General features: G+C 46.7%; 1 protein-coding gene across 2 annotated transcripts; it reads left to right on the top strand.

Moving 5' to 3' along the window:
• Positions 1-20,907: 20,907 nt before the first annotated feature.
• Positions 20,908-25,686, top strand: LOC100828758 (angio-associated migratory cell protein). 2 transcript variants are annotated; one of them, XM_014895873.2, is made up of 12 exons: positions 20,908-21,099; positions 21,197-21,244; positions 21,560-21,604; positions 21,755-21,817; positions 23,174-23,230; positions 23,531-23,676; positions 23,811-23,958; positions 24,383-24,466; positions 24,571-24,686; positions 24,967-25,025; positions 25,137-25,227; positions 25,317-25,686. In XM_014895873.2, the coding sequence occupies exons 1-12, from the start codon at positions 20,970-20,972 to the stop codon at positions 25,542-25,544; spliced, it is 1,215 nt and encodes a 404-aa protein (XP_014751359.1). In that variant the 5' UTR covers positions 20,908-20,969; the 3' UTR covers positions 25,545-25,686. The 2 variants fall into 2 exon arrangements, with proteins under 2 accessions (XP_014751359.1, XP_014751360.1); XM_014895874.2 differs by having other exon boundaries at positions 20,908-21,118.
• The last annotated feature ends 337 nt before the right edge of the window (positions 25,687-26,023 follow it).

Genomic DNA, 26,023 nt, shown 5'->3' with positions numbered 1-26,023 from the left:
CATGGTCATGTTAGGAGATTATAGTGGCATATCTATTACTATATATTAAATTGGAATCGGTGGTGAGAGGGTGGGCGCCATAGGTAAGGGGTGGGCGCCGTAGGTACAACAACAACAACAACAACAACAACAACAACAACAACAACAACAACAAAGCCTTTAGTCCCAAACAAATTGGGGTAGGCTAGAGGTGAAACCCATAAAAACTCGCAACCAACTCATGGTTCTGGCACATGGATAGCAAGTTTCCATGCAGCCCTGTCCATGGCTAGTTCTTTGGTGATATTCCAGCCTTTCAGATCTCTCTTTACGGACTCCTCCCATGTCAAGTTTGGTCTACCCCGACCTCTCTTGACATTTCCAGCACGCTTTAGCCGTCCGCTATGCACTGGAGCATCTGGAGGCCTGCGCTGGATATGCCCAAACCATCTTAAACGATGCTGGACAAGCTTCTCTGCAATCGGTGCTACCCCAACTCTGTCTCGAATATCATCATTCCGGACGCGGTCCCTCCTTGTGTGGCCACACATCCACCTCAACATGCGCATCTCCGCCACACCTAACTGTTGAACATGTCGCCTTTTAGTCGGCCAACACTCAGCGCCATACAATATTGCAGGTCGAATCGCCGTCCTATAGAACTTGCCTTTTAGCTTTTGTGGCACTCTTTTGTCACAAAGAATGCCAGAAGCTTGGCGCCACTTCATCCATCCGGCTTTGATTCGATGGTTCACATCTTCATCGATGTCCCCATCCTTTTGCAGCATTGACCCCAAATATCGAAAGGTGTCCTTCTGAGGCACTACCTGCCCATCAAGGCTAACCTCCTCCTCCTCCTCCTCGGGCGTAGTAGTACTGAAACCGCACTTCATGTACTCGGTTTTAGTTCTACTAAGTCTAAAACCTTTGGATTCCAAGGTTTGTCTCCAAAGCTCTAACTTCCTATTGACCCCCGTCCGACTATCATCGACTAGCACCACATCATCCGCAAAGAGCATACACCATGGGATATCTCCTTGTATATCCCTTGTGACCTCATCCATCACCAAATCAAAAAGATAAGGGCTCAAAGCTGACCCCTGGTGCAGTCCTATTTTAATCGGGAAGTCATCAATGTCGCCATCACTTGTTCGAACACTTGTCACAACATTATCGTACATGTCCTTGATGAGGGTAATGTACTTTGCTGGGACTTTGTGTTTCTCTAAGGCCCACCACATGACCTTTCGCGGTATCTTATCGTAGGCCTTCTCCAAGTCAATGAACACCATATGCAGGTCTTTCTTTTGCTCCTTGTATCTCTCCATAAGTTGTCGTACCAAGAAAATGGCTTCCATGGTCGACCTCCCAGGCATGAAACCAAACTGATTTTTGGTCACGCTTGTCATTTGTCTTAAGCGGTGCTCAATGACTCTCTCCCATAGCTTCATTGTATGGCTCATCAGCTTAATTCCACGGTAATTAGTACAACTCTGAACATCCCCCTTGTTCTTGAAGATTGGTACTAATATACTCCGTCTCCATTCTTCTGGCATCTTGTTTGCCCGAAAAATGAGGTTGAAAAGCTTAGTTAGCCATACTATCGCCATGTCTCCGAGGTCTCTCCACACCTCAATGGGGATGCAATCAGGGCCCATTGCCTTTCCTCCTTTCATCCTTTTTAAAGCTTCCTTGACCTCAGACTCTTGGATTCGCCGCACAAAACGCCTACTGGTATCATCAAAGGAGTCGTCGAGTTCAATGGTAGAGCTCTCGGTCTCCCCATTGAATAGCTTGTCGAAGTACTCCCGCCATCTATGCTTAATCGCCTCGTCCTTCACCAAGAGTTGGTCGGCTCCGTCCTTGATGCATTTGACTTGGTCAACATCCCTCGTCTTCCTCTCTCGAATCTTGGCCATCTTATAGATGTCCCTTTCGCCTTCCTTCGTGTCTAAACGTTGGTAGAGGTCCTCATACGCCCGACCCCGTGCTTCACTCACAGCTCGCTTTGCGGCCTTCTTTGCCATCCTGTACTTCTCTATGTTGTCTGCACTCCTATTCAAGTATAGGCGTCGGAAACAATCCTTCTTCTCTTTAATAGCCTTTTGGACATCATCATTCCACCACCAAGTGTCTTTAACTTCTCTTCTACTTCCCCTTGACACTCCAAACTCCTCTGAGGCCACCTTACGAATGCAAGTCGCCATCTTCATCCACATACTGTCCGCATCACCCTCTTCCTCCTAAGGGCCCTCCTTAATAACCCTCTCCTTGAACGCCTGAGCAACCTCCCCCTTGAGCTTCCACCACTTTGTTCTAGCGACTTTGGCACGCTTATCCCGCTGGACACGAATCCGAAAGCGGAAATCAGCCACCACAAGCTTATGCTGATGGACAACACTCTCCCCAGGTATCACCTTGCAATCTAGGCACGCACCTCTGTCTTCTCTTCTCGAGAGGATGAAATCAATCTGGCTACAGTGTTGACCACTACTAAAAGTCACTAGATGTGATTCTCTCTTTTTAAAGAGGGTGTTAGCTACGATCATGTCGTAGGCTAGAGCAAAGCTTAAGACATCTTCTCCTTCTTGGTTCCTAATGCCATAGCCAAAGCCGCCATGCACCCCCTCAAAACCTGTGTTAGATGTACCCACGTGGCCATTGAGGTCTCCTCCTATGAAGAGCTTCTCGCCACTCGGTACACTCCTAACCAAGTCCTCGAGGCCTTCCCGGAACTCCCTCTTGGTGTTCTCATTGTGGCCTACTTGCGGGGCATATGCACTGATAACATTGAGAACTAAGTCCCCAAATACCAGCTTAACCAGGATAATCCGGTCCCCACACCTCTTGACGTCTACCACTCCAGACTTGAGGCTCTTGTTGATCAAGATGCCTACCCCATTTTTGTTTGTAGCCGTCCCCGTGTACCACAGCTTGAAGCCGGTATCCTCCACCTCCTTCGCCTTCTGTCCCCTCCATTTGGTTTCTTGGACGCAAAGGATATCCACACCTCTCCTCACCGCTGTATCAACTAGCTCCCGAAGCTTACCTGTCAAGGACCCTACGTTCCAGCTACCTAAGCGGATCCTCCTAGGCTCGGCTAGCTTCCTTACCCTTCGCACTCGTCGAGTCAAATGCGAAGACCCTTGCTCATTTTCCACTACACCCGGGCGTCGATGTAGCGCGCCACTAAGGATGCGACGACCCGATCCTTGCTCACTTGTCACCGTATCCAGATCAAGATACGGCGCACCACCTAGGGGGTGACGGCCCGGCCCTTGCCCATTTGACACCACACCTGGGTTCCGGTATGGCGCGTCGCTAAGAGGGTTACGCCCCAACGAAATTCTTTTGGGTTTCATCTCCATAAGAGTGGCTGGGTTTTTTACATTGGCTCGCCAAGCCTATCACAACCCTCCTCCTTTACCCGGGCTTGGGACCGGCTATGTTGAGGCAACATAGGCGGAGTTGGTGGGCGCCGTAGGTCAACTTCATTAAAATTACAACCAATATGCCACTGCCGGTTATTTTCTTGTCGCTGCCACAGAAATAAAAGGCCATCGGGCTGGATGTTTCTCACGGGCTTTTCTCCAGGCCCGTCGGGCTTAACAGGCCCGGGCCGGTCCGGCTCGGCTTGGTGCCGCACTTGGGCCTGGAGGTCGCGTTTATTTTCTTTTGTTCTTCCGTAGCAACGCACAGGGCTTATTGCTAGTTTACTCATGTTCGGAGATTATAAATCTGAGGCATTCTATAGTAGATCATATGAGAATTTAACTGAACATACAACCAAACAATAAACAACCCTTTCATACTCTTACCTCCAAATTGATTTGCTAACCCTTTCATCTCCAACTAAATCAGACCAAAGAGGAGTTTCTTTTTGGATATGCAAGAAATAAAAGCCGTTAGAGGAACATAATGCTAGGGCTTCATACAAATTTAATTGGATCTAGGTCAAGAACCACAGATCAGGGACCTATCTCTGCTAGCTCCGACGACCTGGACGCCATGGACATGCCAAGCAGGAGGGAGGAGTCAGGCGAACTCATGATTCAGTTTATTCAAAGAGGGAAAAACAACTACTCCCTCCAAGAGGGGGTCAGGTTCTGTGTGGAGTAAAACCTAACTCTTCACGGCTACACCTCCAGGCCTCTCTCCCACACAGCGCCGACCACCGTGGCCGCCGCTGGCAGGGGGGTGGAGAAAGTGTCACACCCTAGTTTTTGCGAGTTCCCCATGAAATAGAAATCAAGGAATTTCACGTTGGACCTATCATTTCATGTGACTAAAATTTTCTTTTTGGATTCATTTGTTCTTTTCTTGCTCCAAACATTTTGAATCTTTTTGAGTTTCAAATAACAAGTTGTTTTTCTACCAAAACATAATTTACTAGAAATAAAACTACTCAGGAAAATATTCCTAAACTAAAAAGGGATAAAGCCCTAAATGAAACCCTAAACCCTAGAAACCCTAATCACTTGTAAAATATCAATAAATAGGAAATCAACTCAATTAATTATGGAACAATTCCACAAATTACTTCTAAACCTTATCTAACCCCCTGAACCAATAAAATAATATTTTACTTAATAAAAGTAAATATTTGTGAATAAACCCTAATTCTGCCAAATCAAACTAAATTGAGTTTGAGGGTTGTAATCAGCTTAATAAATCCCCATAAAATCATGGGATGATCATAGAAATCATATACAACTCAAATATAAGAAAAAGGTTTGGTCCACAGTTCAAATTTTGAGAACAAGGACAAATTCAAATTTCGGGCAGATTTGGACTTCTAAAGGGATTCAAACTTTTTGAACTCAGAAAAATATGAGACCACCACCATTAGATGCATCTTGATGCCCTGAATTCAAATATGCAAAAATATGAAACTGCCTAATGGGAAATTTGAGATCAGTTTGCAAAATTCACTTCTGGCCTAAATCTGAAAACTACTCAAAACCTATTCAAATAAAATCCTATTGACCTGAAACTTTACCAGCCCCTAGCCCTCAGCCCATAGAATCTAGCCAAGCCCTAGCCTGCCAGAACACCTTTCAAACAAATGGCTTTTCAGCCTAAGGAAGGATCTGGACAGAACAGTGGCACTCACCTTTTTAGCCAAAACCAAGACTCTACCCAGCCCCTTACCCCCAATCCTTGTTCCTGGGTTTGGACAAGATGCCCAGGGACCCACTTGGCAGCTCCCCACCACTCCATCACCTTCCTCAAGCCCTGGGTGGCCATTGCCATGCCATGAACAGGCACTGTCATGCCATGCAGCCACCCCATAGCCTCTCTCTCTATCCAGCACGTTTCCTCTAGCCATGATAACCCTAGGACGTTGCAAGCTACTTACCTATGCATGCCCTAGCTCCTAGCCCGGCAGGCTCGCCCCCAATCAAGCTCCATGGCGTCGCGGCATTCCATCGAGCACCCTGCGGGCATCGAGGGCACGCGCGCCTCTGGAGCTCCTCAGGCCGCCGCCCTCTCCCTCCTCGCGCCTGTAGCTCCACTGCCACCCCACCTCCACTGTGACGCGCTGGAAACAGCCGGGAAGAGCGGCTTTGCCCCTGGCCACGCGACGCTGCCGCGGCACCCAGCCCGCGCGCGCCACATCGTGCATCGCCGTAGGCCAAGGCCGCCGCCCACGCAGCACAGCAACCCAGCACGATTCCCCGCCTCCTTAGCTCGCTGCCAGCCCTATCCCGCCCTCTGTCTCCTCCTCCACCTCGCAGCACGCCGCCATCATTACACCGAGCGCCTGGCGTGCGTCGCGAGCACGCGCAGCCACAGTGCGCCTCGGCTCGCCATCTTCCACGCAAACGTGCCAGGAGCATCCCCACTTCATTTGCTTCCTTTTGACGCGAAGCTCTCGGCCCGGGAATCCCGGCTTTAGCCCGCCCACTCGCGCCTCGGCCATGACCCGACGGGCGACGTCGCTGGCCTTTATAAGGTCCCCATGCGCCCACAGCCCCTCCATCACCTCCACTCCTCCCCAATCCCACACCCGAGCTTTCTCTTGGCGGCGGAAGCTCTTCTTCCTCCTCTCCGGTGAGGAAGCTTGCCGCGGCCACCGCACGAAATTCGTCGTCCTCCTCGCGCCATTCTCAAATTCCTTTCTACCATAGCATCTTCTTCACCTTCTGACCCTTCCCCCTTCTTTTATTTCAGGCGTGAAGCTCTAAGGCGAGCTCTCGCCGCCTGTCACCGCCGGCGAAGCAGCCCCCCGCCCGTGGCCGCCGGAGCTTGAAGTCCGGGGCAAGAGGCTTCCCCTAGACCTTCTGCACCGCCCCAGCCCACCGCCGGCCGCCGCCGTCCTTCACCGCCGCCGGTAAGAGCTCCGGCCAGCCTACCAGCCGCCCCGTCGGGTTCAACCCAGCAGCGCCAAGGGCCGAAACCGTGTTCTCTGCTGGAAAATGGAAAAGCTGAAATACGCTTCTTACCTTTTCAGCAAAAACAAAAGAAAACCCGAAATGCTATTTAGTAAACGTTCACTAGTTACTGCTATCAAACGAACGCCCATAACATTTGATCTACAACTCCAAATCAAGTGAAACAAATTTCTAAATTCCTAAAATTTCATCCTCTATCCAACAATAGCATTTTTGTAATTTTTAGATTTTATGATTTTTACTGCTATTTATTGATTCGGGTATTTGATTCGGTGTTTAGCGCAAACGAGTAGAGGAACCCGCGTACGAGGAGTTCATCGACGAACCCGAGCAGTACCAAGACCTCAATGAGCCAGGCAAGCAACCCCTTGACCATTTTGAATCCCATACTTGCATTATAAGTAGTTTTGTGTTATTAAACATGCATGTTGTATTTTGTTATCGCATGCTAGTTTTTAAGTGTAGATGTGTTAGCTAATGTCCTAGTTGAATGAGTCATTACCTTTGAATAAGTTGTAACCCCCACCATTGTCGCCATTAGGTAAAATAAAAACTTTGCTATTCCCAAGAGTGGCGTATTAGATTTACCCATACAAGTAATTAGCACCGCTAAAGTAAAAATGAAAATGCAGTGTACTACCACATTTCAACTAAACTTGGGGTGATTTTGAAAACCTTTGGGAGACATGCATTGCCCAGAGAGATTATGAAAGATTACTTTGGTATAAAAGTAAAAGTAAAAATGGAGATGATTTGGATCCGAGTAGGAAAATTTTATTGTGGTGTTTGGAGACTAGTAGAGAAAAGTGGAGATGGTTATTAAGTTGTTGCTTAATGCCAATGTGGAATAATAAGTTGGATCTTAATAGGGTTTTGATATTAGGTTGTAGCCTAATGAAGTGTTGGAGTCTTACTCGGATCAATTAAGGACCGAACTTTGTGCCGCTCCCCCCAAGTTATACCGTACGTCCACATGCCTTTTATGGGAATGGCTTGGTCTACACTACTACAGAATGGCATATAGATGACGGGATATCAGTGTCGGGCGGGCAGGGCCCGTCACTGACGCCGATCATCAGTGTCGGGCGGGACGACGCTCGTCACTGATAGCCCGCCCCTCACTCGCCCATATTCGGCATGGCACACATCAGTAACAGGCGGGCCACCCGACCGACACTGATGACACAACATCAATGACGGTGCACATCAGTGTCGGGTCGGGCCACACAGCCCGTTACTGATGTGAAGATCATCTGTGTCATTCGGAATCAATCCGTTCGAGGACCAGAGCAGCAAGCACACAACATGGCCAGTGATCTTATTTGTGTACAACCTTCCTCCATGGTTAATCATGAAGAGAAAGTACGTCCACATGTGCATGCTCATACAGGGTCCAAAGCAGCCAGGAGCTGACCTAAATGTGTGCCTGCAGCTAGTAAAGAATGAGCTAGAGCAACTTTGGAAGCCTGGAAGAATGGTTTGGGACGCAAACAGAAGGGAGTACTTCACGATGAGAGCGGCGTTGTTGACGTGCGTCCATGACTATCCCGCGAATGGCAATACATCGTGCCAGGTAACAAAAGGCTACAAGGCATGTACGAAGTGCGAGGAAAACACGACATCTCAGAGGTTGCCCGCTTCGTCCAAAACTGTTTACATGGGCCACCGAAACTGGTTGGATGCTAAAGACCCTTGGAGGTTTGACAAGGAAAGTTTCAATGGTAAGATAGAGTTGGGGACAAAGCCGAGGGAGAAGTCCGGCGCGGAGATCTTAGAAATAGTGAATGATCTGGAAGTTGTTCCAGGAAAGATTGCTGCGAAGAAATATAAGGAGCCGGATGGCGTGGTATGGAAAAGGATTTCTGTATTCTGGGACCTGGAGTATTGGCCACATTTACAATGCCGTCACGGCATAGATGTGATGCACGTCGAGAAAAAGGTATGCGAAAGCGTGCTGGGGTTGCTGATGAACATTCCAGAGAAGACGAAAGACGGACCGAAAGCACGGAAGGACCTGGAACTAATGCATATCAGAGAAGAGCTGTGGGGCGAAGAAGAAGTGTCGGCAGCAGACAAGAATGGTTCCGTGACGGTGACTACGCGATGTCGTCTTGCCTGTTACAACATGATGAAAGACGAGTTGCGACGAATGTGCGAGTGCCTGCATGGCATTAAAGTTCCGTCGAACTACTCGTCGAGCATCAAGCAGTTGGTTGACATGAATAGTCACAAGCTAACTGGCATGAAGTCTCACGACTGCCATGTCATACTCACTCAGCTACTCGCAGTCGCAATCAGAGGTATCATGGAGCCGTCAGTCAGGGAGATAATCATGAAGCTTTGCGACTTCTTTGATAGCATCTCCCAGAATTCAATAACCGTTAAACGGTGCCTGCTATTGCAACAGAGTATCATAAAGATTCTTTGTGAGCTTGAGGTGTTCTTCCCTCCGACGTTTTTTGATATCATGGTCCATCTAATGATCCACATAGTCGATGAGATCTTGTGCCTAGGGCCCTCATTTCTGCACAACATGTATGGGCCTGAACGATACAACGGGGTTCTGAAGCGCTACGTTCGTAACAGATCGAAGCCAGAAGGTAGCATCGTTGAAGGTTTTAGGGCAGAAGAGTGCGTCGAGTTCTGCACTAATTGGTTGGCCGATCAGAAATCAATAGGCGTTCCGGAATCGCGGCACAAGGGCAAGCTTGATGACCAAGGTGGTCTTGGACATAAGCAACTTAATGTGTATGGAAGAGGCAGGCGAGCCGACTTTGAAAGAGCACATCTGGTGGTGTTGCAACATGTCGATTGCTGTCGCCCATATCAGGAAATGCACATGCAACAGCTTCGAGATGAAAACCCTAAAAGAGGGGAAGTCTGGATCCACAAGGAGCACAATAAAAGTTTCACCGCCTGGTTCAAAAATTACTGGTATGGCAGGCAGACGAGCAACGTATCTGAAGAGACGGCTGCATATTTGTCACGGGAACCTGCTTACCACGTCTCTACTTGGCAATCATACGCTATCAATGGCTATACCTTCTACACCAAGTCTCAGGACAGTAAAAGCACATATCAAAATAGCGGTATAGTGACTGCTCAAACTGGGACTGGCAGCAATAGCAAAACCAAAGCGTACTTTGGCGTTATCGAGGAGATCTGGGAATTGGACTACTCGATCACAAAGATCCCAATGTTCCGTGTTAGATATACCCAAGGGGACAGAGAAGAGAGTCACAGGTTCACGACTGTGGTGCTACCTCCCGAGATTCCGCGTGAAGAAGTTGACGTGAGAAAAATCCCGGCAAGAGAAGAACCATGGGTCTTTGCTAAGCTATGTAAGAAACTATTCTACATAGATGACTCAGCGATAAAGGTCGCGTCGTCGTAAGAAGAGGGAAAAGAAGCATTGTTGGAGTAGACGGAGTTAGTTCACAAGAAGACTACGAAGGTTTTCATGATCCGACGATTGCTGCAGATGACGAAGAAGCAGAACGCACGATCGACAGAAGGAAAAGGAGAGGGAAAAGAACATTGATGGGAGCGAGAAGGAATTACCAAAGAAAGCCTATCTCAAAAGCACTGCGAAGGAAGTTCTGACTTTCCGAAGGAAGGACAAGGCCAAGAAAAATGCCTAGCTAACGAGTGTAGTGACATTGTATTTGTACTCGTACTAATTAATTGAAATTAATATGTGATGTTTTTCTGTTGAGCATATTTCTATAATTGTACTGTTTTAGGTTTTTAGATGGTCCTATAATATTTTTATAATGTTTAAGATTTTTAGATGGTCTTATAATATTTTTATAATTTTTAAGATTTTTACATGGTCCTATAATATTTTTATAATGTTTAAGATATTTAGATGGTCTTATAATATTTTTATAATTTTTAAGATTTTTAGGTGGTCCTATAATATTTTTATAATTTTTAAGATTTTTAGATGGTCCTTTAATAGTTTTATAATGTTTAAGATTTTTAGATGGTCATCACTGTCGGGCGCGGAACCGTCGACCGACACTGATGTCTTCCACTATATAAGGCCGAAGCGCCGCCGCTTCTTCCGCACCCACGCGTCTGATTATAGACTCGCAGTTGGGATTTCCACACCCGACGGCGAAGCGCTGCCTCGCCACCCTCTCCGTCGCCTCCGTCGCGTCGCCCTGCTCCGTCGCCGCCTCCATCGACGTACCCGGCCCCGTGACTTCGTCGGCCCCAACTCCGCCCTCCGCCACCCACCATCGCGCCGTCGCCTCCGTCGACCCCGGCTCCGTCTCCGCCACCCACCGTCGCCTCCGTCGGCCCTGTCTCCGCCCTCCGTCAGCCTCGTCTCCGCCCGCCGTTGGCCACGTCTCCGTCGACCCCAACCCCAGGTGCGTACCCCCGTAGGTTTATGCTTAGTTCATCTCTTTACACATAGAGAAGTGTCGTTCGTATTCACACATTTAGTACTCTGGGAATTGAGCATGCATATTGCTTTCTGCTGTCCTTGTACCCATGGGATTCCTGTGAGGGACTAATCATGGAAAATTAACATGTGACAACACCTAATACACTGCATTCATCCAGCCATTGTAGCACTATGCAAACAATTTTAACGAATAACAGAATCGATATACAAGGAAGGCTGATTAATCCATTAATGTTTTCTCCGCATTTGGCTGTCTTTGCTTTGCTTTGCTTCGAAGGTTAAATGTTTTTTTTCTTAATTTGGCTACAACATTTAGTATGAGACAGCCAGTTTATTACTACTAGTAAACAATTGATTGTTGCTTTGGATGGCAAGCCATCTGAGGGAGGAGCAATCATTTTTTTTTCTTTGATGGTACCACCACTAATTTAATTATCTATTTGACATGAACATGTTGTAGGCCCATGATGTAATACTAATATTTATTCGATAATTACTTGTGTTATTCTCAGCAGGTTCGATGGTTTTATATGTTGTTATGTGAGCCGTAGGATAACTGAATCCACTGCTAAGAGAACATTGTTCGTAAATTTGAGTCAAGAGGCATTGTTATATGTTGTTATGTGAGGCCCGGCCATCGTGTCGGGACATTGAATGGGCCGACCATTGTGTCGAGGGGGCATATATGCGGGTGGGAATGGTTTTTATGCAGGTTGTGAACTCTCGGTAGACCAAAATTGCTAGTTATTTTAGCATAGGTCATGCCGAATTTTTTTGTTTTCCTGTTTAGGTTATGCCAAAATTTTCCGCTACATATATGTGATAGGTTTGATTGCATATGTAGTTCACAAAATGGACAACAGTAGCCAACAAGCACCTGAGGAGGAACAAAGGTTACGTTACGCCGTAGATGAATCTGATGGATCTGGCAATGAGCAAGAACTCGAGGGAGCTTCGCAGCCTAGTTCACAGGCAACAAAGAAGAGGACGCCTAGGGGGAGCCACCCCTTGAAGGATTTCAAGTACGTCGTCACTACGTATTCCGAAAGAGGCCGCCCAGTGTCGCCGGTGAAGGCACAAATGACATACTCAATGACGTGTGGCGCCATTGCCCGTAAGCATTGCAAAATCACCGATGAGTGGGAAACCATTAATGAAGTCACTAGAAATCTCTGCTTCGCGGACGTGCACCAGAGGTTCCAAGTCAGTGACGAGTGGCGGGCGAGATTTGATGCGGCGACGAACATATCATTGAGGAATGGTCTCGCAAATTGGAAAAACAACGCTCGAAAGTGGCTGAACAAACCCTGGGAGGTGGTAAAACAAAAATGGCCTCAAATATCCGATGAGGCCACGTGGGAGGAATTCAAGAAGCAATCAACTGACCCTGCCTTCCTTTCGAGTCAAGAGAAATTTAAGAAATTGCACGCGATTAAACAGTTTAACCACCGGCTCGGGAGTGCTGGGAAAGAGAGAAAGAGGAAGATCTGGCGGAAGCAGGACCGTCAGCTGGAGGCGGAAGGGAGGGTGCCTCATGTGCATCAAATTCTGAAGGACCCACGTGCTAGAGAATATGCACCTCAGCACATGTCCCTGATGAGTGGGCGGGCAAGACACCGATGCAACCGCATGTCAAAAACTTTGCGGTAAGGGTTTCACGTATTCTTGTTTTTTTTCATAGTGATGACACACTCATCCATATAGGCTCACATCGCTTCTAATGTCTTATGATCATAGGAAAACGCCCACAAATGGGAGGAGAGCAAGAGGTCAGACTGCTCCACCAACTCCGTGCAAAGCAAGAGGTGGGAGTCGGCCGTGACAGCCGGCTTGCAAAAGGCTGAGCACACACTAGAATTTTATTTCCCGCTGGCTCCGACGCAAAGCAGGGGCCAAAAAAGAAAGGCCACTGATGAAGAAATAATAGAGAAGGCAGTGGCGGGGGCGCGTGAAGAGGATCAGGCGGTTACAAGAGAAACCGCAGTGGTACTCGTACATCATCTGCTAGAGGCCGTCGCCAAGCAGAACCCCGCCCTTGAAGGCATACTTTCGGTAGGAATGGAAGGTTTGAACTCCTTCCTCCCTCTCTTCCACCGCGGCCGCCGAAGAGCAGCGCCACCTCCGAAACACGTGTTGAGGGCGTCGACGAATATGACGTCACCCCACGTTATAGCCCGGCTCGAACCGTCGACATCGACGAAAGCCAACCGGATCCAAGAGATGGCATTCGGGACAATGATCCGGGTCCGAACGACGACATCCCGATAATTCCTTACCATAATCATGCTTTTACGTACCACTTCCATTAATTCCTTACCTTAATCAAGCTCTTATGCACCATGGATTTTGTTGTTACGCGCAGGCAACGGTGAAATGTCGTATTCACGTAGAGAAGCCTAGGAAGCCTGTAGGTGCATATGGCCATCTGATGCCCAGACAGTCGCCGCTGACGGTCCACGGGAAACTGATGGATGACACACAAGTGAGTGTGATGGTGGACTCCGTTGTCGCGGAGCATCATGATCATCCCGTCCCTTTCCCTCTGGAGGAAGGCGTGGACATCCTAGGTGAATGTAAGAACTACCCCATGATTTGGCCTAGGAGGCTGGTATCTCTTCACAGCCAGCGGCCCTCTCAGACTCCATCTCCGTCAGCCCGACCCGGTCCAACTCCATCTTCCCCCACCCGCAAAGGTCCTCCTGCATCGCCGCTCGGCCTTTCACCTACTTTGTCGCCTCCTGTCGATGACGCGGAGCATGGAGCCGATGAAGGCACCGATCCAAGGCGGACGTACTCGTCGCCTCCACAGCAAAAAGCACGCCTGACCACAGGAAAGGCTGCTAGCCTCCCTCCCCCGTACTCTCTCATGGGCGCGGCGGAGTCCATCGGTGGCCGCCAGATCTTTTACAGGTACAAGGTGGCCGAGTTTGAAACTTACTAGGACACAAAGCGGAGAAACAGAAGGAGGGGGCGCAGCGGCAAGGATAGGAAGGACAACCCGGACTCCTCAAAGGTCAAATCCAATGAAACATTAAAGGATCCTCATGTGCCTGAAATCATTGGTTTGTGGGAAGACATGAGGGATGACATTGCAAAGGAGAACCCCATCCAAGGCACCAAAATGAAGGCCGACGGAGCCTATTTCGTGGCTAGGGAAGGCAGCAAGGTGCTTATGTTCTACCCTGGGAGACCGATGGTCAGCCAAGAAGACTTGAAGGGCATGTCACGAGAGATGCAAGATCTTCATGACTTCTACTTGAATGCATCAGCTCATTCTACTCAGCATGCCCAACAAATCAATGTTCAAGTGCCAGCACATTATGGCTTCTACAACATGTCAGAGGATGGGATTCAAACACAAGATATCACCTTTGGCGTGGAGTTCAACGAATTGTTCCACCTCTTCAACCACAAAGAGCTAGAAGCCAACTTGTTAAGGGTGTGGTGTGCCTACCAAACGGGGGAAGCCTTGCGAAAAGGTAAAAGGAAGGTGGCCATACTTGACCCCACGATGTTCAGCTACAACGACATCGGTACAGAGCCACATAAGACACAATCAAGAGAGCGGTTAGGCCGATACCTTGAGGCATTCCTGAAGAGATACCATGACATGGATGATATCATCCTTCTCGTTAATTTGCAGTAAGTTGTTTCAATAAAAACTATGTACCGCGTTATTTCTTTTGCTACTCATGTCTATCACTCTTTACTTACGGAAGGTTGTACCTTTTGAAAACAGAGACCATTGGGTGACACTAATCCTGACCCTGCCGATGGCCACGGTGACGTACTTCGATTCACTATCAAGGCCGAAGGGTGCTGAGCAACGCCCATGGAGACCCATCAAGACACTCCTGGACGTCACTTGGAAAATGGCACTCACAGAAGACTTGGCTAAACACGGCTATCGCAGTGAGCTTAAACATCAGTACCACTTCCCCTGCAATCAACAGCCAGAGGGCAGTGTGTACTGCGGCTACTACTGTTGCTTCATTATTATGGAGTGGGTCTCCAACTTCAAGCCTGAGTGGAAGGCGTACAAGGCTATAGAGGAGTACTAGATGGGCCGTAAGGGATCACAGACACCTCCCTAAATGGCTAGTGTATAACGTTCAGAGGGAGCTTGCCCATTTCTTGAACGAGGAGGTCGTCAGACCAAGTGGGGATTTCCACCCACGAGCTGCGCGTCTAGTTACTCGGACTCACCGAAGAGTTTAGAACTACATAACTTGATTGCGTGACGTAACACTAGCTAGCTTGAACTTTGTCATGTTTTGTATAATATTCTTTCTTGTAACTAAATAAAGTAAACGATGGAACATCAATGCTTTCAGTCTACGTATTTATGTGTATTAATTGAATTTTTGGAATATTTTCTGTATTATTGTGCGTTGAAACGAATATTTTAAATTATTTTTTTATTACTGAAACAGTATCAGTGTCGGTTGCTTGCCCGACACTGATGTCAAACGGGCGACCGACACTGATATGGCATACTTCATCAGTGTGGGGCGGTGAAGGACCCGACACTGATGAGAGGCATCATCAGTGTCGGGCGTGGCACCCGACACTAATGAGGGGGTCATTACTGACAAGAAGTGAGTGTCGGGCGCCCCGCCCGCCACTAACGAGCTATTTCGCCCGACACTGATGGGCTGTTTTGTAGTAGTGCTAGTATCTTGTATAGGATCATCGTTGAACTTGTAGGCGTTAGAAGGGTGCAAGGAGGGTTTACTTCTTGATGAGACTACCGAGATGGTAGGATGCTCTACACAAAGGTGACCTCTCTCTACCTAGTTGCGTCGGGTTTACGTCCAACTAGCGAGAGTGTTGTAGCGCAGAAATCTCGGTGTTGGGGTTTACCTTCACTGTAGAGAAGATGTCATCTAGCAGGTTCATCATTGGGACTTGATGAGCGAAAACGCCTCGTTGTGATATCTCTGTTGTACATCCCGTGGGGTGTATTGAGTTGCGCATGGTAGCATGGGAGACGCACATCGTGTGGGTAAAGCCGTACAACCTCTGCAAAGTGTTAAAAACTATTCGAATAGCCGCGTCCGCAGTCATGGACAAACTTGGTCAGGCCACACATTGTTAGACTTGTTTTTCATAAGGTTTACAAAGGTTTTATAAATGTAATGGACCACATGGGTGTGCTCCATTGGGGTGGAAAACTGGAGATATTTTGGTTGTAGCCAAATGGAGAATGAAGTTATTCCGTGTTCATGTAGAAGCATGATCACGGCATGTTATTACTCTTTACTATTACTGTCATCTTTTATAAATGTTGTTTTACTGCTTTTACAAACTACTTATCATATTGCAAAGTAAAATTGGCTTTATGCAATGATGAAACTAGAATAGAGCCTTTATTTGTACTAAGCCGTGCATGAATATTCTGTTAACCCTCCTGGGTTGCTTGCGAGTACATTCAAAGTACTCACCTATCTTGTAATGTGGCCAGAGATGGAAGAAGATCCGAATGTCAACAACGATGCCGAGAACGAGAACTAGGACGCTTACCCCAGTCGGTTGCCTGTGGGATTGGCATACCAATGTGTCCACGAAGTTATCTTTCCGCTGCATTTTATTTGCTATTCGGACTTCAAGACTTTTGTGTAAGACTTGGCCATAATGGCCTTACTATTGTAAGACTTTAATTCCGGTAATGTATGGATGTTATGTTGAAGGGGAGCCTTGGCGCAGCGGTACAGCTGTTGCCTTGAGGTCACGGGTTCGAGTCCTGGAAACAAAAAGACCCAAAGTGGTCGGACCCTTCCTCGGACCCTGGGCAAGCGGGAGCTACATGCACCGGGCTACCCTTTTTTTTATGGATGCTATGTTATTCAGTTCGTTGTGTACTGTGGTTACTGATCACGGGACCACTATATGTAAGTAAGCACAATAGGGTGTTCTGGTCGGTCTACAGACCGAGGTCCTGACGGAAAGACCGAAATCAGAAAATATGGGGATGCTCTCAAGGGGGAGAGGCAACGGGAATCAAAGGCCATAGTGAAAATACCGGAAATTAAGACCCCCATTGTATCCTTTTCTTTCCCTTCCATGGTTCTCCATGGTCGCTGCTCCTCTGGCCATCCTTCTGCTGCCCAAGAACAACCGCTGGTCACTGCTTCTCCTCTCCCTCTTCTATGAGAACAACGACTCCACGAGTCGCCATCGCAGCTGCTCCTTTGGCCGCCCTTGTGCTGTGTGATGTCCTTCGCTCCCATTCTCCTACGCCAGCGTCTTCCGGCGAGAGGCCGCCGTCCAGTGGCGTTGGACCCAGCGCCACCCCCACAAAACCACTTGAGCTGTCCGCACCGCCCCTTCCCCAGTCCTTCTGCACCGACCGGTCCGGATTATAGCTCAGAATACCACAGGTCCGGGCTAGATTTTCAGAGAAGAGGGGGAAAAGCAGGACGCAATGACGGAGGTGGCCCTTCGCCTGGGCCAGACCGACCTCACTTCCCCCCCCCCCCCCCCCCCGCAAGTCGCGCCCCCTCCTCTTCCTCCTCCTCCCCGCGCTATTTAACCAACTTGTCTCTGTTGTTGTGCTCTGTCCTGTTGTCCTCCTCGCCATCACTGGCAGCGGCTCCCGCTTGGCCACATCTTCGGGGAAGGAATGAGAGGCGGTAAAGGGAGGAGGAGGAGGGCCGGTCGGCGAGGAGCGCACGGGTTGAGGAGGATTCAAAGGGGCAGGGTGGCGGCTAGGGTTTCCTGCGTGTTCCTCCGCACGAGCGGCAATTGGGGAGGAGAGACGCACGGGATTGGGAGGAGTGAAGCGCGAGGAGATTGGGCGACCGCGGCGATCAGGGTTTCCACAAATGGGACAATCGAAAATGAAAGGCATCTTTGGCTGAGCGGTAACGGCGAGCGGGTACAGTGGCAAGTGCATGCAGCAAAATTTTGTTCTACTGTTCACAGGGGTAAAACACTCTTTGAGCATCTCCAATAGGCCAACTAGGCCGTTACTAAAACTGTTACTTAGCATCAAACATCATTTTCTCTCTCTTCTTAGTATCAGTTATAGTAACTGCCTGTTGAAGATGCCCTTATTCCAAATCAACGGCTGAGATGCATTGTAAAACCCTGATCTAAGCTAACGGCCGAAATGGCTTAATCTGTGAGGAGCCTTCCAGGGGTCGCAGCAATTATATGTTTAGACTAGCAGAAATGCCCGTGCGTTGCTATGGAGCAACAAAACATGCTGCCACGTCTCTTTTAAACGGGCTCATTTCGTGCTTATTAACCTTGCTCCCTGAATTAACACAAACCCTCCTTTTCACTGAGCAATGTAATGTCTGAATTATTTGATCACTGAATTAACCCGAACCCTTCTTCCTGTTAACATGTCAGAATGATTTTCAATCAGCAATGGGATGCAAGAATTATTTGCACTGTGTTGTTAGCAAAGGTCCCATGTACTGGTATCTAATCAAAGTAGTTTATGCAACACACATGGTCATCTCATGATATAATTGCAAAATGTCATGGATGATTTCTAATCCACCTGTTTGCACCGTGCTTTACAATTTACACTCTTGGCCCAGTCATCTTCCTCTGTTATTCTTCTGTAAAACAGAAGATGCTCTGTAAAGGGAGCTTGTGGATCCGAGGAGCTCTGATATATGCAAGAGCAGCTTCCAAGTCACCTTAATTTAGGTTCTGACAAAGGGAAATGAGTATATCTGACAGACGTGATTTGAGAAGGGAAATGATACTTTGACATTATTAAGATCAGAACGTTTCAGTAAGCAAGCACCTCCTGCTATGATTAATTAGAGCAACCATGCATGATACACAATAAGAACAGAATGTTTCATATCAATGTACAAAAAGGATGCAAGGTACCGCCATACCTTTCAACAGCATGTACAATAAGAACAGAATCTTGTGTTCATCTCCTTCTCAACAAGGCTGCGAGGTACCTCCACACCTTCAGATTTCACACCGACCTTATCATTTTAAAAAGAATCAAAATTTCATCATCAATAATAGGATCAAACGAAGGTGCCACACATAAACTTAATTATTTGATTGCCAAATTTAAATGTCTGAATTCTAATGATCCAGTGGATCGCATCAAAGAACTTGATCTGAAAAACATCAAACGAAGGTACCACACATAAACTTAATTATTGGATTGCCAACTTCAAATGCCTGATTTCTCGTGGCGATTTAATGATGCAGCGGATCACATTAGAGAACTTGATCTGACAAACCGTGTATAGCTGATATTAGCAAGCAAAGGCAACCGGTATAATCATGCATGATCGAGGCTTCATGGTCCATCGATATGTATTATCTGAGTTAATTCCCCAGTGCCCGGCCAACTTGTATCGTCGGAGGAGTTAGCAATACCAGGGAGGTTGGTACCGGACTGCAGACGAAATGCGCGCCGACTTCTTCAAGATTCGTTGTGCCATGGCCAAAGACGGTCGGCCCAGCCGCGCTGACCAAGGAGCGAGGTGGGGGAGAGGCGAGGTGCTGGGGGGAGAAGCGGGGCGCGGCGGAGGAGGAGGGCAGCGCGCTGTGGGGTAGAGAGGGGCGGCGCGAGGGAGAACTGGGAGAAGGGAGAGGAGGGGGCGTCTCGGTGGGGAAGGGATGGGGAGAGGAGGTGGTGGGCCGCGGAGGGGAGTTGTTTTGGATTGCGGGTTGAGTTCCAAATTTGAAAGGGGGTCAAGTGCAAAAGGACAACGTTTGACGAAAAAAACGTGGAGAAAAAAAGTGAAACGCTTTATACTTTTTACATAGGTATATACATATAGATATAGATTAGCACCGGTCTTTGACCGTTTCTGGCTCCGCCCCTGACCGTACATGTCACTAGATTGGACTAGATTGGTTAAACGACCAGGCTAGCGCGAGCGCTATGTTTAGCTTAGTGCAAGTCTTAGTATGACTCACCGCGCATCAATTTCCCGCATGGGCCAGCCCATCTCCGTCGATTTTTTTTCTTTTCTGTTTAATATTTATTTTTATGTTTCTTTTTTCTTTTCTTTTTTCCTTTTGTTTTTTTCCTTTTTGTTTCAGTTTCATGTTTTATTTATTTATGATTTTTTTTTACTTTTTGTTTTTACTCAGTGAACATATTTTAAGATTTGAACCTTTTTAATCTGTATATTTTTCACACGACAGTCAATTTTTAAATCATGAACCATTTTCCAAAATCAAAGATTTAAAAACAATGAACATTTTGAATCTGAACCATTTTACAGTTTTATATCTGAACCTTTTTTGAAATCATAAACAATTTTCAAAAACTAAACATTATTTAATCATGAATTTTTTAAATCTGAACCTTTTAAAAAATAAGGAACACATTTAAAATATGTGAACTTTATAAAATTCATGAACTTTTTTTGCAAAACAAAAAGGAAATAAACACCTTGCTTTTTTTTGAGGAAAATAGGGCGCCACTTTATTGAAGAATAAGGTTTATGGGGATACAAAAGTGGTCCGGTACGCGGAGCATCAAGCCAGGCCATGAGCTTCAAAATTTGATGTCCGTCGTTCATGCGTGAATGAGACATGAACAAAACTCTCAGGATCGAGCTGAAGCGACCAAGATACTCACTCTCCATGGCTTTAATAACTTCCCAGCAGTCCGACGAGATACGAATATGAGTGAGATGGAGGTCCGAGGCAAGGGAAAGTGCCTCGCGACATGCCAGCGCTTCCATGACTGGAGGATCAGCAATACCTTGGTAGACACAGGTGGAGGAGCCCAGCAAACAGCCGCAACTGCTCCCTTGTCACTAGTCTTGGCAAACGCTGCATCCACGTTGATCTTCACGAAACCCCGTGGCGGGGCGAAAGAAGCAATCATAGAAAAGATCCACTGTTTCGCCCGTCCGCTCCATGTGCTCGGTTAAGGATGAAGGAGCCAGAGCCCACACACTTTTGAAGTCTTCCTGTCGCCTTGTGCTTCAACGGGATAGCTTGATCACCTCGATATCCGAGGCTCGGCCTCGCGTGGTCGTTTCGTGTGGACTATCAAGATTTATTCATCAAACATAACGTCAAAACGATTCTACTGGGCCAAAAACGAAAGCTTTTACATGTATTGGGCCGGCCCATGCGGAATCCTACTGTGACTTCAATACATAGGGCGACCCCAGGTAGGGTTTGCCCCGCGCCCACCTTCCCCCCGCCGCCGCCTACCCCACCTCACCGCAACCATGATCCGTGCGGCACCAGCGGCGGCGGTCATGAGTATTGCAGGCGATGTCCCCGGAGAAGGCTCCGAAGGGGAGGAGGTCTTCATCGACGACGATGACATCATCAATGAGATACCCCTGGACGAGGAAGGTCAATACTACCTATACAAGTACCATGTCGTACACAGAAACAGCTTCTAGTCTCTCCTTAGTTCCGCTTGCTCCGTGCTTACTTTTTCCTTGCTCAGATCTCCCCGACCAAGACGATGATGACGAGCAGGACCAAGACATGATGGGTACTAGCGCTGCTTACATGATTAACTATTATGTTTGTGTCCGTTCTTACTTGAGAGCGCTGATCTTGACGGAATAAGATACTGTCTTGTACTAGTGATGACTGAATATTTTGCCTTCTAAACTGAATTTTCTTGTAAATGAGTTCAGGCTTCTAGGTTTACCCTTTTTTTTTAAATATAAACCTTGGCACCATGCTATTCGTTATCTGGTTGTTCATTTTACATGCAGTACACTTTAGACAATCTGAAGTTCTTTACCCCCTGACAGTATAATGTGCTAGTAATTCAAGTGCCCTTTAATTTATGTTGTTTCAGATGAGGTTGAGGATCATTCAGCATATGCATTTCATGGGCATACAGGCAAGATCTCGTTGAACGAACTAGCTTACAATGTCTTGTGACTATGATTTATTGTTTGCACTTTGTCGACTCTTGTATCATCCGCTTCCAGAGTACCTTTGCATTGAAAATCACATATATTAATAGCTGCTCTTCATATTTTGGGTACAGATGAGGTATTTGCTGCTGCGTGCAGTCCTGTAGATGCATCACTTGTTGTTTCTGGAGGTAAAGATTGTTGGGGAACGCGGTATGCTACGCTAGCACAAAATAAAATTTTCTACCGCTTCCGCCCGGATCAATGCTGTAGATAATGGATCACGAGATTACCACTAGACGCGCAGACCCGTAGCGGAAGTAGAGTCGATGTAGCGCGTCGATGCCGAGTAGTCGAACAGCCTGCTCCTCCTCGCCGATCCCACGAACAGTTCGTCCAAGCGCCGCAGGTGCAGCGCCTCCGAGGTATCCACACGTACAGGGAGGAACTCCGTGCGGCGGACTGCTAGATCCGATCGCAAGGCTTTGGGCGTGGAGGTGCGACGGCCGAGTCTAACTCGCGTCTGAACTGGAGTTAACCCTAGACGGGTTGGTCTCCTCCACTTATATAGACGTCCCTAGTGGGCTCAACACTTGAGGCCCATTAGGAGTCTAAGCCCGATACGAGTTGGATCCGATCCAACTCGGTTCCCACCCCTTAAGCGTGTGACCCTTCAGGTTCGCGGTCAGTCGGCCACGACTACGAGCTCGGACTGCGGGCCCGAGTAACACCTTGCTCGTCCACTGGCACCGACTCAAGTCGATAGTTGGTAGCGGCGCCTAGCAGCACGTGCCAACTCCCGAGTAACCACAAGGTATATTGACGAACCATACAATGTGTCATATGCAACATTCCTTTTGCCTCGCGATATGTGTGTCGAGCTCAAGGCGAGTGCGTGTCATCCTTGTGGATAGCTCGAATCTCTTCTCGTTCCTGTGACACAGATTCCCGAACGGGTTAACACTTAACCCAAGTCGCATGGCCATGCTTTCCGAATCTGATCACTCGAGAGGGCCCAGAGATATCTCTCCGAACAGGAGGGGCAAATCCCATCTTGATCAACCATGACTCGCAGCATGCTTCTCAGCAAACCCGAAAGCTACCTTTATAACCACCCAGTTACGGAGTAGCGTTTGGCAACCCCTAAGTAGGCCGATTCACATCCCAAGCTCATACGATGACCTCAGGTCTAGGACTGGCATATACATCGTACTTGAGACTAACAAATGACAATCATCTCGTTGTGTCTCAGTGCGGGTCTGTCCGACTCAACAATCTCATTGTCGAGTCCATGCTATCAGTCGGCAACACCTTGCCCTATGACTTGTGAAACATAGTCATCACACTGATTCACATTGCTAGTCTAGGTTATGTGTCCGCATAACCTCAATGACCAGGGACCATTAGAACAACATCATAGAATACATAGTTTCACAAACAAATCACGTATTTATTGATACATATCAGTGATGATGTTCAAGGACAAATAACTCATGAATACATAGGAAATAACATCATCACATGATTGCCTCTAGGGCATATCTCCAACAAAGATGACAGAGGGTTTCTTTGGAGGATTGGATCTGCAGAGGATGTTCAAGAGCTGCCTGGTATGGTTCACTCATTTTCTTAGTCTAATTGGGAATTCCTTAGTCGATTTGTTGTATGTAAATGTTTCTCGGGACTTTCCCTATGCTTATCACTTTTACTATTAGTACTTAAATGTGCTGTTTCTATTTCTTTTAGCTATAACTCCAAACGTATTATTGATATATTGCAGCAAGTCTTCTTTGTTTTTTTAGGAAAATATTTATATTTATGTTCCTGTTGCATCGGTTTTTATACCTTAATTTGCGGATGCATCCCTAGAATTGTCTATGAAGCTTATATAATATCTGTTGCCGATACAGGACATAAAGATACTGTCAGCACTGTGGCTTTCAGTTCAGATGGGAAATTAGTAGCCTGTGGAAGTATGGATGGACGGATAAATGTTTGGAATACATCTACACGAACACTTCAGGGAACCCTTGAGGGCTCTGAATCAGGCTTTGAGGTGAGATGATGATGATCACTTTAATCCATTTAGCTGAGCCTCCTTACTGTTTCAATTGCAAAATCCGCGTTTCCTGCTGTTAAACTGTATATATTAGGTACTCGATGATTAATTATATGCCTCTGGTTTTGTAGTGGCTTAAATGGCATCTGCGACATAACCTTATAATTGCTGGATCAGAGGACTTCAACATATGGATGTGGAATGCTGACCTAAATGCCTTTGTGAATACATTTTCTGGCCACAGTAACACAGTGACATGTGGTGATTTTACACCTGATGGTACTGAGTAATTTTCTCTAATGCTATTTAATTTGATATATGTTAACGTTATGAACCTGCCTCTTAGTATGGTATAAAATATATCACCCCAGTCTGGACTTTATTGGGTCCTGTTTTTTGGAACGTCTTGCATGAAAATTTTCACCTTATGTCACAATCTTCTGTTTTTAGCTATCAACACAGCTTTTTCATATTTGTTCAGATTTCAGAGGAACTTATGGATCATGGTGTATTTAATTTTTCTGCTACTAACTTATGTTATAAGTTAATCTCAGTGAAACTAGAAGTTGATCATAAATGTAAATAACAGAATGACTTCTATGATGGTTTAACATCTTAGATCCGTTTTCACCATTTTACTTGATGTTCAGATCCCCGATGTAGCATACCCTTTTTTAGCTAATTCACATGTTTCCTTTTGAAGGTAAGCTTATTTGTAGCGGATCAGATGATGCAACACTGAGGATATGGGACTTTAATAGTGCACACTGCAGACATGTTGTTCGAGGTAAATTATTGTCTATGTTGCAATTACCATATATTCGTATGGTTGTTTCTCTGTGTTCTCTGTTAACCTGAATGTTATTATCTGACCGTTTTACCGCGATCCAGGTCATGGTTATCATACTCAAGGACTGACATGTTTAGCTGTTACATGGGACTCCCAATCAATTGTTAGTGGCTCTCAGGATAGTTCTGTGCACATCGTGAGCATAAACTCAGGCAAGGTGGGTGTATGTCGTGATTTTGCACTATTTTTTTAACAAAAAGGTTCATGAGTCGCACTGCAGATCATGTAAAAAAGAAATTATTGATCACCTTATTTTGCTTGTAGTGATTTCTGCAGAGTTTTTGTTTTTGAGATACTGCAGGATTTGTTTTCTTAGGATAGTCGCATACTCTGTTGGTAGTTTTTAAACTTTTAGAAGCATGTGCCATGGCTTTGCATCTAACTCTGAAGGTAAGATCTGATTTGTGTCTAACAAGTTTTGTTGGTTGTTTTTGCAGGTTGTCGGTTCATTAGTTGGCCACACTAATTCCGTCGAGTGCATTGGCATCTCACCGAGGTACTTTTTCGTGATACGTTCTTGGAATGTTGGAATCTGTATGATAAATCTGTTGCACAATACTTATGGCCTTCCTATTGACCTAGCTAGCTTCACCCCTTTTCTCTGCAGGTACAACTGGGTGGCTACTGGGAGCATTGATCGGAGACTCATCATCTGGGACCTCACTCGCCAAGCAATTCGATCCATTTGCGAGCATGATGTGGGTGTAGAAATCAGTTAACATTTATGGTTCTCTTGTATTTTTATGTCGCTGTGAACTTATTGCTGTTGGTGGTGTTTGACAAGCAGGACGGCGTCACTTGCCTGGCATGGATAGGTTCGTCGAGGTATGTGGCGTCAGGATGCATCGATGGCACAGTGCACATCTGGGACAGCCTCTCTGGGGAGCTGGCTCGCATGCTGAGCGGGCACCGTGATGCCGTGCAGTCGCTGGCCGTCTCCGCTGACGGCAACTCCATTGTCTCGGTCTCCTCGGATAAGTCTGCTCGCGTCTTTGACATATCCATGTTCAAGTAAAAATATTGAGATTGGTTTCATTGGCTTGCATGGTCAGGAAATGTACTTGTGGTCATCATTGGTTTCATTGAGATTTATTTAAAATGCAGTTAAAACGTATTTTGAATTGTCAAAAAAATATGTTGCATGAACTTCTTCACAACCTATATGTGAACCAAGTTGTTTACACTGTGGGCTAGGTAAAAAAGGTAAATTTTGGTGCTAAAATAAGGGTTTACGCATGTTTGTCTTTTTACATGAAGCACTAAAAATATTGGTTTACCACTAAACTTTGCGTGCACACATAGAATATCAGATGTACGTGCGGATTTTTTTTGTTCGGAATTTTTTCTTATTTTGAAATATGTTTTTTAAATAAAGGGAGCATATGCACCCGAGATCAAATTTGCATTTCCGTTTTTTGAAAAGTATAAGGGATGTTTGAAATGGCTTGGTATTTTGCCGCATTCCACGTATCTCTGCTGGAAGCAAGATAAGTT

The sequence above is a fragment of the Brachypodium distachyon genome, chromosome 5 (genome assembly GCF_000005505.3).
Source record: "Brachypodium distachyon strain Bd21 chromosome 5, Brachypodium_distachyon_v3.0, whole genome shotgun sequence".
Lineage (NCBI taxonomy): Eukaryota > Viridiplantae > Streptophyta > Magnoliopsida > Poales > Poaceae > Brachypodium > Brachypodium distachyon.
Note: the sequence above shows the minus strand (reverse complement) of the source record. Positions and strands in the feature narration are given on the sequence as shown.

Bases quoted from the DNA above. Each gene is read 5' to 3' on its own strand.
- LOC100828758 (XM_014895873.2), top strand. From the start codon at position 20,970: ATGATCCGTGCGGCACCAGCGGCGGCGGTCATGAGTATTGCAGGCGAT. The intron at 23,677-23,810 runs GTGAGATGATGA...CTGGTTTTGTAG, and splicing joins GCTCTGAATCAGGCTTTGAG to TGGCTTAAATGGCATCTGCG. The intron at 24,687-24,966 runs GTGGGTGTATGT...TTGTTTTTGCAG, and splicing joins TGAGCATAAACTCAGGCAAG to GTTGTCGGTTCATTAGTTGG.